General features: G+C 34.1%; 1 protein-coding gene across 1 annotated transcript; it reads left to right on the forward strand.

The window, feature by feature from the left end:
* Positions 1-4,999: 4,999 nt before the first annotated feature.
* On the forward strand, positions 5,000-13,817 carry LOC123525011 (uncharacterized). Its single transcript, XM_045303681.2, has 9 exons — positions 5,000-5,358; positions 5,581-5,659; positions 7,168-7,276; positions 8,109-8,280; positions 10,207-10,392; positions 11,318-11,565; positions 11,856-12,062; positions 12,616-12,805; positions 13,185-13,817. The coding sequence occupies exons 2-9, from the start codon at positions 5,597-5,599 to the stop codon at positions 13,351-13,353; spliced, it is 1,344 nt and encodes a 447-aa protein (XP_045159616.2). The 5' UTR covers positions 5,000-5,358; positions 5,581-5,596; the 3' UTR covers positions 13,354-13,817.
* Positions 13,818-14,827: the final 1,010 nt, after the last annotated feature.

Genomic DNA, 14,827 nt, shown 5'->3' on the forward strand with positions numbered 1-14,827 from the left:
AAATATCGATTGTCAAAATGATGATAGTGTCAAATCATGTTATTATTGTAATTTCATAAGGCGAAACGGTACATTCCAAATGCTTATTGCTAAAAATGTTTATTCAGGTAAAGAGCTGATACTTCAGTTGATAAATGCATCCTTTGAGTAGTCATTGGCCTTTGTCTTTAACTTATTTTTTTGAACGTTTTAGAATCAACCGTTTCAGTCCCACATTCGCATGACTGGTAGAATCAGTCTGATAGACCATTAAAGGTTTACAAAACTGAATGTTACATTAGTTAGATGAAGATACATCCCCTTAACTTATTTGATTAGATCAGTTGGCAATAAGCATTTATCTTTTGGCAATAAACATTAGATATTTAGCATTTCACATTAAGCACCAAGTGTATGGCATATAGCCTTTGGTATTTAGTATTTGACATTTAGCATTAAGTATTTGACATTTGAAATTCCCGAGCTAGCACAGGTCTTCCATAAGCTTTGCTATGGAAGGCCGGTGCGCCATGCTAATTGCCAAAAATCTAAAGCTAAATGCCAATAACTTAATGCTAAATGCCACATACCAGTACTATAGTCCATATACCTAATGTTAAATGCTAAATGCCAAATGCTAAATGTAAAAAAAAAATATGCAAAGAAGTCTCCCCTTGGTACATTTGTTTACTGATGAGACACTGGAAAATTTCAGAACCAATGACACTTCTAATGGCATAGCCTTTACTTGTGAGAATTTTCTTAAGCATGGCTGCTGAAGCTGAATAACCTTTTCTTGTTCTAAGAAATACCGTACAGTTAAGACTTTTTTAGGCGGACGTATTGTCATAAATAAGTTGTATGGCTTTTAAACCTTTACTCCGGCGTTTATTTTGGTAGAATAGTTTGACAACTGTAAGTATTTTATTTGTTATAGAACTTGCCTGTGACGGTTTACCCTCTTTGCAAGCAATGTGTACAACGGCGTCACTAGAATTTAAGAAAATGACATAAATCCTTGGTACTTTTGTTCTTTTTGCAATGATCGGCTTTGCCTGATTTTTACTCAGCCATAGCTTGCTTTTGATGCGTCGCTGGAGCTCAATAATAAACCAAAGTTTCACCCCCAGTGAACAACTCAGAAATGTCTTGGGATTACAATTTTTATATTTTCAATAGTTTTTTGGAGCAATCTAAACGCTTGGACTTTTGGTCTTGTGTCAACAAATGGTGGCACACCCAGCAAAACTTTCTTTAATTTCAAACGGTCAGTCAGAATATGATGGACGCTCCCTTCTTAATTGACTACAGTGTGAGCTATTTGGGTAATAGTGTATTGACCGTCTTCTTCTACCATACCCTTAAGGTCAGCACTGTTTTTCTTTGTAGCTGCAGTAACAAGCCTGCCTATATGGTTACTATCTTGAAGGCTATTAACCCTCCTGATTATTTTTGACCTAAAGTATAACCGTTGTTAAGGTAACTACTTAACTACTATGGATACGACACAATTAAAATATCTCTATTGGAGATACCCGAAAAGAAACCGGGGCTTTGATATAATCCCTGATTTGTATTTTGTCTTCACGTTTCATTAATTAATTGAAATATAGCCACTGTGTATGAGTGTATGGATAACTTAGCAAAATGTAACTGGATTTAATAGATGTATCAAAAGTATGTTGAGAAAATCCGTTATCAAGTAAATGGAACTCCCATGATGTTTTGTACAATAGGTTCTATGGAAGACCATTAGCGACAAAGTTTATTGAACCATACTCGTATAATGTTGAAGTAATAACATGTCCCGCCGGTCATGGAATCGTTAATTATCAAATGCTTAGAACAAAGTTTCTAACGGCTACAAAATTTTGTAAAGAAGATCAATGACTATTTAAAGGATGCATTCATCTACTGATACATTCAGCCTTTTATTTGAATAAGCACTTAGCAATTTCTTGTATCAAATTTCGCCGCTATTAACAGTAAGCATTAGTCGTTTGACAATTACAGTTTGACATTCAATATTTGACGTGAAGCATTTGACAAATAGCATTTTGCATTAACTATTTGACATTTAGAATTTAACAATTAGGATGTTGCACTGGCAATCCATACTTTGTACTTTAGTATCGGTTTATTTGCAAAAAATATTTAAAGAAAATTAAATGTTTGATAAATATGGAGAAATAGTCAGCCACATTAAAATCCAAATTACCCCAGGGACTTTTAGTTCGCTCATTGAATAAATTGAAAAGCTTAAGATGTAATCATCATAATAATTCAAGCATTATAACAGCTTGAAAATGATTTTTTGAGACTTTGCATTTTCATTACGTTCGCTTTAATGGAAATGCCTCCGAGCTTCCCGTGGCGAATTAAGAGTTATTGCTGTACCGCTGGTTTTGGCGTCGGCGTCGTATGGAGACACCTGGTTAACTATTCTCAGCAAGCTCATCTCTCAGTTATTACTCATCACAGCTGAATAAAACTTCACTCATTCCTTCTCCATGATAATACCAACTAAATAACATAATTAACTTTTTCTGTCATTTTGATGACAAAATGCCCTTTTTCTATTTTTCTTCTTTTCTGCAAATTTTCAATTTACCCTATAACGTTAATATCCTGTCACTTCACATCGGATAATGTTCACATCAGTTTTAGTTTCGTTAATGATCGCGATCAATGTGATTACGAGTTTAAAACTGTAGTGAATTTAAACCATCACCCCCAAAGCTATACCGATCAAGAACAAGACTGTTGTGTATAGAATCGCAAAATAATTCCAGCAAAATGTACCTGATCTTCAGGACCCGTAATCATGGGCCTTTATTACTTACGACATGTAAGAAACAGAGAAACATTTGTTGGACAATGGTAAGACAAGTACTTGAATCAGTTTCAGACAGAAAAATAGCTCTGTCCAAAGCCCGTTTGCAGGAAAAGAAAGAAAAATCAGTCTGGTTTGAAGCAATAACAAGCTCTACTATGGCAACGAAGCTGCTCACTATAATTATTTTAAAGGTTTTAACAGAAACATAGTTATGTAATGAAGGCGAATGACTTTTTAAAAATGCATTCATCATTCAACTTTTTATTTGAATTTATAAGCACTTAGCAGCAGTAAACATTTGGCATTTATTATTTTGCATTTCGCAATTAACATTTGACAATTATCGTTTGACTTTACACATTTGGCACTTTCTATTTGGCATTCAGCATTAGACAGTTAGCATGGCGCCCCGGCCTTCTGTTGATGACTTACTTATGGAATATGAATAAAGATCTATGCATAAAAAAGTAATATGCAACAGACAATATATAACTGAAGTACAACCTATCAGTGATGGTTATACGGGTACTGATGGTGTGATGTTTTCTGTGGGTGTGTTGATATTAATATTTGACCGAGTTTTAACACGGATGCATAAATCATCATTACGATTTTAAATTCAAAGAGAACTGGCGATTTAAGTTACTTCTCAAGTATGTTAAATAAACTTGTATGTAATACAATATTGTATTTTACTGCATTCCTTAACGCTATGAAGGGTATCAAAGCGTGATTTCATCACAATGTAGAAGTTATTTTTAATCAGTATACCTGTATTGCGAAATAAACTTCATCAACATATCAATGTATCATAAAGTTATGCTTGTTTCCTTTTATATGAAGAAGTGTTTAAAATGACAGCAGATTCAACTAACTGAAGGTATTCACAACAAAGCCTGTCAGTTTAGATGAAAAGTTCAACAAGAACGCAGTCTGGCAGACAGTCATTCCTTCTGTTATCATATTCTTAATCAAAGAGATATTAATCACTAACTAGAATGTGTCTGTAGGACACAGGGTGTGGCACCACTGGTACATTTGTCCCAAATAAGGGGCAATAATTCAAATGTTTGCAGTCTTAAAGGGGTAAAGCCTCAACCAACATTTTATATAAAGGATTCATTATTCTAGGCCATATACTTTTTGAGCTATGAGCATCACTAACAAAAAATCCACTATTTTGGCTATTTCAAGGGCCGTAACTCTATAATTAGCGCTAAAATTTTAAGAAGAATGCAAAGTGTGCAAGGTCACATCATGATAAAGACTCATGCAAGGTTTCATGAATTAACATCAAATACTTTTTGATACTTTTCATGTCATTAGGTGAAAATGTGCATTTTTTACTATTTCAGAGGCCATAACTTTGGAAATAGAGGGTGGAGCCGTCGAAAAATAGGAGGTGCGCAAGTTTATATCATATAAAGACTCATGCAAGGTTTCATCAGTTTATATGAAATACGTTTTGAGCAAGGCGCGTCACAATGTGATAATGTGTATTTTTGACTATTTCAGGGGCCATAACTCTGGAAATAGGGGCTGGGGGAGCCAGACGAAAAATAGGAGGTGCGCAAGTTTATATCATGATAAAGACTCGTGCAAGGTTTCATAAATTTATATGAAATACAGTTTGAGCTAGGCGCGTCACAAGGTGTGCATTTTTGACTATTTCAGAGGTCGTAACTATAAAAATAGGGGTTGAGCCAGATGAAAATAGGAGGTGCGTAAGTTCATGTCATGATTAAGACTCGTGCAAGGTTTCATCAATTTATATTACATACATTTTGAGCTAGGTATGTCAAAGACTTTTTTCGGACGGACGGACGGACGGCTGCACGGAAAAGACCAAATCTATATGCCCCCACCACTCATGGAGGAGGCACAATTATGACGGATAAAGTTATTGTTTTTGAGATTTGCACTGCCTCTTATTGTCGTTGATCAATATGACACGTTTTTAATTCCTTTGAGTAGTTACACAGTTATTGTACAAAAATCAGAATTTGCGGAAACTATTCGAAATGTTTACCCAGTTTAGACATTCGTATTTTACATCCAGGCGTATTTGTGGTGGGGTGAGGGATAATTATGAGCAAGTCCATATCTATAGAAGGGAGATAACTTGTTTTAAGGTTAAACAAGCCGAACACTTTCTTATGTGCCCTACATGTATAATACATCTCGAGGTTATCAAGGATAGAGAAACAAGCCAAAGTTGACTTAATGGTGATTAAACTGATTTAATCAGATATCACTACATATCAAGACGTGTCTTTATAAATTCACATACATGTCATCAAGAACATAATATAAATTCATGTTCTGAAAACATCATGTGATCCGGAAAATAAATGCTATTGTTTTATACTATAGTTTCTGTCGTATTCGTTAATTCTTTCTCATTTTTTGCGATTGATTTCCTGGAATATGAAATATATTTCGCGATTTTGATGAAATGTTTGTGCGGTGACAGAGCTACATGTATATACAAAAAGTGCAGTACACTTCAGCATTGAGGGAATAAATGGTATCCGGAAAGACAGGTAGTCAATACATTTTTCTAAATTTATGCTCTTGTAACTGGATAAAAATCGTCTAAATCTTGTTATTGATTTGATATGGAAGTAAGACAAAAGACGTATCACAAACAGGAGTTTAAGAAAGCGAAGTACTTGTATATAGCATACAATGACGCAATCACCCTACAGTCAATCAATATATTTGTGAAATCATAATTATAATTGTAAACGTAAACTTTTTTCCAGATTGTAAGGATCAGCAATGTCAGAAATCAGATACAGTAAAGATGCTGAAGCAGTTTCACTGATCAATGCAGACGGACAGGTGACGTAGCGACTTCCCTTTCTCTGTGGAATTTGCATCATGCTAATTGCAAAATGTCTAATGCTAAAAGCTTGATGTCAAATATCGACAGTTACTCGTCAGTTTTCAAATTATAAATGATATAAAATAAAAATATAAATTAATTGTGAAATGTGGAATAATTTCCAAATTTATGCTTATTGCTAAGTCCTTATTTAGATAAAGAGTCGAATACATCATCAGATAAATAAACCCGTTACGTAGCAATTGGCCTTCACTACATAAATTTATCTCTTTAAAAACTGTTTTCTACGCATTTTAGAGTAAAGAATTTCAGTATCATGCTCGAATTATAGTAATGCCTTATCGGTAGAACATGCTGTTGTTTCAATTCAGACTGGCAGAACATAATGATACTTTCAATTTAAGAGATGCATATTCTTAACTCACAATGAACAGTAACTGTTGTCAGTTTTGCTTTACACATTTGAATATAAACATTTGACATTTAGCATTAAGTATATTGCAGGCCGGTGCGCCATGCTAATTGCCAATGCTTAATGCCAAAAGGTTAGTGCACAATGCTATTTGCCAAATACTTTATGTCAAATATTGACTGTCTTACGGCAATTGCCAAATGATAAATGCTAATTGTTAATTGGAAAAAGTGAAACAATATATGCAAAATGCTTACTGCTAAATGCTTATTCAAATAAAGAACAATAATATGTCTGTGGATGAATGTATCCTTTAAAAGTCATTGGCTTTCGTTACATATCTTTGTTTCTGTTATCTCACCACGTTATATTGCGTAGGTAGACATCAGGAAATCCTACTTTCACTTTCATTTTACAAGGCAGCTTCAAATCAACTTTTGAAGCATAAACGTAGCTTAAAATCATCCGCGGACATTCCTTTTTACAATCAAGCATCAATAAAGCTTATATCTGGCATGAAAATGGCCTTTACTAGGCGGGAAAATTGCACTATATATTGATATGGAGGCATATCCGGCTAATTGCCACCTTCATGCCTTAAAATGAGTTTGATTGCTGTTATAGATCAAACGGTAATGATATGACGACATACATGTATAACACTTTTAAAAATAACTTAAATCTATGTACTGTTCGATCCACCTTTTTTGTAACACAGATTTTCCTCGATATCATTTTAAATGCTAACACAATACCATTCATTTTATATGTTATTGAGAAAAAAATCGCAGGTTGGTAATAACATTTTTCAGAATTTCAAATGCGTTTGATAAGTAAACAGTTTTGATAGTTGTTTTCCATGCAGCCATTTTGATTCATTACTTATATCTGGATTCTGCAAAATAGAATTGAAATGCACAGAAATCTCGAAATCTCAAAATATAAAGACTGTTACGGACTAACCATACTATTAACTAGCAAATCAGCACCAGTGAATTCTAGTGAATTCTAGACTATAAGATGTTTCTTGACAAGTTTTGTGTGGGTAGTCATTTTGCGTGTTTATATTTAATTCTATTCTTTCTTTCGTAGCCAAAGAAGACGGCAACTGGTTTGAATGTGTTAACAACTTGTGTGTTTATAGTTGGTGTCATTGCTGGCTCAGGGTTTTTGACCTTACCGAAGGCCATTGACGATTCCGGTAAGTCTATATCGTTTTTTTTCAAGTATCTGTTCATATTACATGCCAATGTCAAGCTAGAATAGCTTTGAGTTCGTTTGATATTTCTGGTCTATTTTGAACACACCTTTGCTTCATCTTTCTTTGCAATGGCAATGAGAATGCTTACATGCATTCATTTTTCAGTGTGTAAATATATTAATTATTGGGTTTGTTAGTAACACTAGAAGGAAATATATGAGGTCAGTATGATAAATGGCGGGGGCGGGGGGATGGGGAAGGGGGCGAGACGTTAGCTGAATCTCTATATTTATCATATTGACCCAAATATTTCTGTGGAGGGTCACTAACAAACCCTATAATTGATATTTTTTTATTGACCACTTATTTGTAGCCTAGGCCGACATGAAAATCTATTCACAGAAATAAAGGAGGTCACCACGTGACCACCTTTTAACCAATAAAAATGCTAGAATCTTATTTGAGGTAAAACAGGGACAATTGTCAAACGTCTGATCAACATGACTGAAACTGACATGATAGTCTTCATTGTATGATTAAATCACAATACCCATCATATTTTCACTGTTAACTGGGTATGGGCACAGTGATTATAGCCATGTACGAACTATTTTATTTGTGTACATGTCATAGTGATAAAATGGAGCAACTGTAAACACAATTATACATATACATCCAATATTCTGTATCCATATATATTATCGACAATACCTCGATATCACCATTAACGACGACAGCCCTATTTTAAGTGTTTATTATGTTGCTGCATGCCCACTAGGACATTTTTCACTTACATTCAGTTGGTATTCATGTACAGCAATATTTATTACAGGATGGATTGGTTTTGTATTGATATTGTTTTGTTGCTTCGTTTCTGCCTACACCGGTGACATTCTTGGGAAGTGTTGGATCATGGTACGTGGCAGACATCCTGAATTCAAGAAAGGTCAACTCAGATATCCGTATCCTGCCATTGGAGAAGAAGCTTTTGGAAAATGGGGCAGGTGATAATTTTATGACACAAACGATTTTTAATTAGCATGTGTTTGATATACGACAAGATATGTTTTCTTTGCTCTAACGTTTACTGTTAGCATCGTTATGGTTTTAACGTAATGTATTTGTTCATTAACATTACAATAGTGGCAATACCTTTTACAATGACTGTATATATGCACAGTTAATACGACGCATGTATCTGTTAACAGACTCCTTGTATAAACTATTACACGCTTATTTTGGAAAGAAAAAGTGAGTCCTTTTATCCAGTGTTTCTACAAGTTTAGATGCTAACTCGAACAATGCGTATTCTATCTCTGTCAAAATAAAGCATTTACAATTACCACAATCTGACTAAAGTACATCTCCTATTATGCTACGCTTAGGATCTGAGAACGAGCTATTGATAGCCTCGTTCTGACGACCTTTTCGCTAGCCAATCAGAGCTTAACTTACAACATTTTGCAAATCTATAGTTAGCCTTAATTATTGATATTTACAATTCTTATGTCGTAATGTGTCAGATAGCTGGTTAGCTCAGTCGGTAGGCCACTTGCTATGTAAGCGAGGGGTCCCGGGTTCGAGCTCTGGATTGACTGCACATTTATTTTTCTTACTCTTTGACATTCGAACAAGTCGTCTGATTGGTTCAAATAAAAACAGATTTGCGAAAATAAAAAACGCAGTATTGGAAATCCAAAATATACAGAAGACGAATGTGAATGGGTCATTCTCAGATCTTCGTTTAGATTGCAATTACCGAACGCTCATCTTTCATTACATTTTTTATTAAAGTTTCATTAGATGTTAATTTTAATCTTGAAAATCCTCTGCCATAAAATTAAATGCCATATCTAAAGGTTCATTTTATTAAAAATTCATCAAGCATTTTTAGCGGAAATGTGTATACTCTGTGTTTTCACGTAATTCTATTTATGTACAAAAAATGTTGATTATTGTGAAGTAATTATTCATATGTTGTTTAAATATGAAATTTGGGCATAATATGTATTGTAATGTTTTCTTGTTCTAGAACCGGTCTGTCTTCTTAGATAATATATTGTCTTCTTAAATAAGATGTTATGATCTCTTGTAGTTAAATGGTATTATATACAATTGCATGTATTAATATTTTAATTGGTATGCTATCCTCTTTATATATAGATAATGTACTTCAGTTAAATTATGTTCACTTGGAATGTTATCAAATTTATAATCTTGTTTATTTGCGTGTCATCATACTGTTTTCTTAATTAAAAGTTGTTATTTAGGATTGACAATGCATTTCTTTTGTGTATTAAGATCAACCGAAACCCATATATTACGTTGAAGCCCAAGCCCGAAAGACAAGGGCTTTGATACAATCCATGGGCTTCTGCAAATGCTACGGACAAACTAAGTGGTATTTCTGCATAATATTGAAATACGTTATTCCGTTTTCATAAAATATTTTTTTTTAAAAGAACTTACTTGAAATAACTATTCATTTGAAAATAACTAATGAAATAAGACAAATGCCCTCGGGTCTAAATGTTTAATCATTATACATGTACTTACAATTTTATGGTAGCTTGCAACAAAGAAAGTTAATTTATGAAAATCTGTATCTCAAAACAAAATCATATATTGTCAGACTATAGATCTCTACAACTACATCAAGACAGATATGTTGAAATGTGGTTCGCCTTGTTCATTATATTTTTTTCAAACAGTCTCAAATAAAATAGAAAACACATAGTTGTATCCATTCAGATTTGACCTTCATCTTCAGAAAAATAAAGTCTACCTATAATTAGAAGTTCTCTTTTTGAAACTTTGTCGATTTTAAAAGATAATTTTCGAGCGATGCCATTTTTTTCTACGTTTTGTTTTGTAAATAACGTCATATTGCAGTACGTTACTAACTGGTTTCTTTTCTGGTTGTGTTTCAGATCAGTAGTCTCATTTTCAATCAATTTTACTCAGTTTGGCACCACTGTAGTCTATATTCTTCTGTCCGCTGAAAACATTGTTAAACTCCTACCGTCGGATACCGTCTTTACGTGCTGCTACATCGCCCTTATAGTTGGTGGAGCAATGACTCCATTTACGTGGCTTGGAACTCCAAAAGACTTTTGGTGAGAAATATGTACTACTTAGTTATATCTATTTATTACATATTTGACTTCTTGGTAGTGAGATAACGCCATGTCATATTTTTGATATTACACTAAGTGTATTAATATTCTGACGTTGACGACATACGTTGGTCGAACTGACGTTGTCTAAAATATGTAAAGAAAGAAGAAATTTCAATGCTTCAGCAGAAAAAGCTAACCTGTGATAGAAAGATTCTTGCATTTGTGTTTTTTTGTCAGTTTCAAAAATGTTTAAATGCTTGAGAACGCTTCGCATTTTAGTACTTATTCAATTAGTATGAAAGGACATTCATTTGAGATTCTGCTGATACCTAGCCAGTATCGTTTATTAATGTACTGGAAATACGAAGTTTCAGCAAAATAAATCATTCATTTTACGATTAATTACCTCAGTTTTAGAGAAAACATTGAATATATTGAATTGATACTACTTCATTATTATGAAAGAAAATCATGAACAAACAAAATATATCGTTGACACGAAAGTATCTGTCTGATATTTGAACCTACAGCATACTGTTCTAAAGGTGTACCAAATTGTATGTACTTGGCATAAGTAATTTTAACGATATCTGTTAAATATCAAGCTTTGCCTCAGAAAATTTGTTAAGTGTTTACCAGTCGTTTCTTTCATAATTTTTCAACTTTGTGTTTTATCCTGGCGTTTTGATATCCTAAATACATTTATATATAAAACAATGAACAATTACATTATTTTTTTAAGTGTTTCATGCTTAACATAAAAAAATGTTCTTTTATACACTTCCTTGTTTTGCTTACGTTTAAATATCTATACTAATTGTTCAGTCGTGACCTATTTGTTTCTGTACAATGTGGTAAAAAAATGGTTGCTTAATTTGACCGAATGAACTTTTAAAAAATCTTTTATTTATTTCTTTTTCAGGGGAATTGCAGCAGCAGCTACATTGGCTACCTCTGCAGCAAGCATAATTTTGTTTGTTTCTGTATTATATAACGGGAGGGACGTTGACATCAGTGAAGTTGTTCACACAAAAATTGACGTCATTTCTTTCTTCACAGCATACGGAACTATTTGCTTTGCATTCAATGGCCATCCAGCGTTCCCTACCTTTCAATCGGACATGGCAAATCCGAAGAAATTCGGGAGTGCTCTCATTTTAGGATATTCAAGTAAGTTCATTTCGTGGAAGTGGTAACTTAAAAACAGTTCTTTTTACGAGATGTATACACGGACAAGAAAACTTAGGACATCCTCGAATTTACATGATTTAGAAATTATTATGTGACACATGATCATTAGTTAGGTACATGTACTAGGTCCAAGGTTATAAAGCGAAGTTGGAAACCATTCTTCGATCATCAGCATCGGATTTATCAATTTCGCGAACGTTATTTACAATATATGGAAAACTAATTGCATTTCATATATATAATCTACAGCGTGTGTTTGATTGTTTCAGTTGTGCTTTTTATGTACATGCCATCTTCGGCGGCCGCTTACGCTGTATATGGAAAACAGGTTCAATCAAATGTAATAAATACTATTCCTAGTGGTGTTACAAGTACAATAGTATCCTTACTAATGACCGCTCATCTGCTGTTTGGTATCGTCATTGTCGTAAACCCTGTCTCTCAGGAGATCGAGCATTTCTTCAACATTCCTGAACGTTAGTATTACCCGGCAATTTCAACTACTTCTCTGTTTTCTTTCATTAGCTTTCTTGGTAGAGTTTCCAGAAGTGTAAGAGTAACAATTTTGTAGAAGCTATTGCAAAAACTAGCGGTCTATATCTTGTAACGCAGTTTTTGTTTTTTTGTCTGATTATTATGGCTTGTACAGTCAATCCTGTTTGGAATTGTCACAAGTGAGCCAGTTTCTTTTGTATGTAAGGCACAACACTGATTTTTTTTGTATTTTATTTGATTTGTGTCTCCTTTGATAAGACGCACCCTGCTTAGCTCAGTATTTAAAGTTATTTCTGGGTCTTTGGGATTCTAGAATCTATTCAACGTTCATTTATTACGAAGTTCCGCTTAAACGAGTGCTAGCGGATGTGGGGGATGTTGCACTTTTTATAAACTCTCATAACAGACTCAGTCAAAGCAGTGACAATTTTCACATGTATAACCGTCAATTTCTTCAGCAATGCCAATTTCGTTTTTAAACTAAAATATATTTTTTATGTTACGGTGACATAATAACTTGATTTGAATTTTCAGATTTTACCTGGAAGCGGGTTTTAGCTCGTACATTGACAATGATTGCAGCTTTATTCGTTGTAGCATCAGTACCTCATTTTTCCTCCATACTATCTCTGGTAGGAGGCTCAACAATCTCAATCCTGGCATTTATCTGTCCATGTTTGTTCTACCTCAAACTCTGCAAGGGAGACAAGCATCATAAAGCCGTGTGAGTTAGTCTTCATATTTCACTTCCATTGTTTACATGCAGATAACTACTGTTTTCTATGCCTGACAAAAATAAATGCTTTCTGTATCGTTACGAAGAAAGAAATTTCAATCGAAAACATGTGTCCTCAACATGTTTCATCTTAGTTTTACGTGCATTTGAGAATTTTATATTAGTAAGAACTTTGACGAGACTTTGCGAAAATCGTAACAGAGTGTAGTGCAAATACGTATGTACCGATAGAATAAAATTAATCCTTAGTTATCAAAGAAAGAAACAACGTCTTCAGACATATATCCATGAAATAATCGCTCCATGGTTACAAATGTCATCATTTGTCCGTAGGTAATCCACAGATAAATTTGTTTTCTCATTCCAGATATATACCTCTCCACACCAAGGTCCTAATGTATGAGATCACATTTACTGGTTTGGTAGCTGGAATAGCGGCTACTTATTCTGCAATTACGGATCTAGCTGTCAACAAGTTCACAGTTCCATGTTACGTTGATCCAAGTCGTGCTTGTTCACATCAATCTGCCGGATGATTCGGATATATATATCGGGTTTTGATAGTTCAGAGCTGCAAAGAGCGAGCTGCTTTCTACTAGACATTTTGATTAAATTGTACCAGTAGCTGTATTTATGTATTATGTTTGACGGCTACAGTTGCGTCTTGTCTATTAGTCCTTTTGAAATATTTTTCATAAATTCTTTATAGTTTAAGTTGAGGACAAATCCTTTTTAGAGAATTTTCAAAAACCTCATTAATTAAGAAGCTATATTTAGGAAATTCTAAATAGTTATTTACTAAGAACTTTAACGAGTTTAGACACCGTAATGAATAGTGTTTAATTTCTATGAAGCGAAGATGACTTTCAAATTAAAATAAATTCTTCTGACGACATTCAACATAAATTTCAACATCAAGCATTGGTAAAACATGTCACGGTAGAAACGCTTAATCTTTATGAATATGTGCTCTTGTAGAATTATTATGTTTTTAATCGTGCCTTTTGACATTTTGTTTTGGTGAACATATGTAATGCTGTAAGTGTTACTATCACATCATTTTGCCAACACATATACTGAAATCACATGTAGATGAACTTCTCCCTAGTATCACTAAACTAGTGAATCTCTCATTACAACAAGGTGTTTTTCCTGTGAAATACAAAGAAGCAGTTGTTAGACCTTTGCTAAAAAAGCAAGTCTTGAACTAGAGCTTTCCAATTATCGTCCTGTGAGTAATTTGTCATTTCAAAACTTATTGAGAAAGCTGTTCTTTACAGATTAAACAAACATGTAAATCAAAACAGTATTTTGCCTAAGAACCAGTCGGCATATAGGAGATACCACTCTTGTGAATCTGCGCTGCTTCGGTTGGTTAATGATCTTCTAAGTGGTATGGAGGAAAAGGAAGTCACGGCCCTTACTGCCATTGACTTGAGTGCGGCATTTGACACTGTCGACCACGACATTCTTACAGATGTCCTAAAAGTGCAGTATAGTGTCTTTGAAACAGCTCTTCAATGGGTAGACTCCTAGTTAAGGCCTCGTACTTGTAAGATTAATATAAACAATATATATTCATCAGACCGCCGTCTTGAATGCAGTGTGCCCGAAGGTAGTTTGCCTTGGTCCGTGGTTGTATCTCACCTATGCTGGAATTCTTTTTGATGCCATTCCAAAATCCATATCAGTCTACGGTTTTGCTGATGATCATATAGCAAATAAAAGCATTCGTCCCATATCTGTTTCCCTAGAATCACAAGCGATCGGAGACCTTTAACGGTGCGCAGTTATAATCAATGACTGGATGAATAGAAACAAACTGAAAATGAGCACTTCAGTAACTGAAAAAAACATGTTTGGTAGCAGACCTCAATTGAACAAATGTTTTACAAATTCGATTATAATTGCTGGTGATGATATCAAACGTGAAAGTACAATTAGATCTTGACGAAACCTTGATCTTTAAAGATCATGTAAATCGCAAATGTCGTACAGCCATGTTGAATT

This window comes from Mercenaria mercenaria, chromosome 3, assembly GCF_021730395.1.
Source record: "Mercenaria mercenaria strain notata chromosome 3, MADL_Memer_1, whole genome shotgun sequence".
In the NCBI taxonomy this organism is placed as follows: Eukaryota; Metazoa; Mollusca; class Bivalvia; order Venerida; family Veneridae; genus Mercenaria; species Mercenaria mercenaria.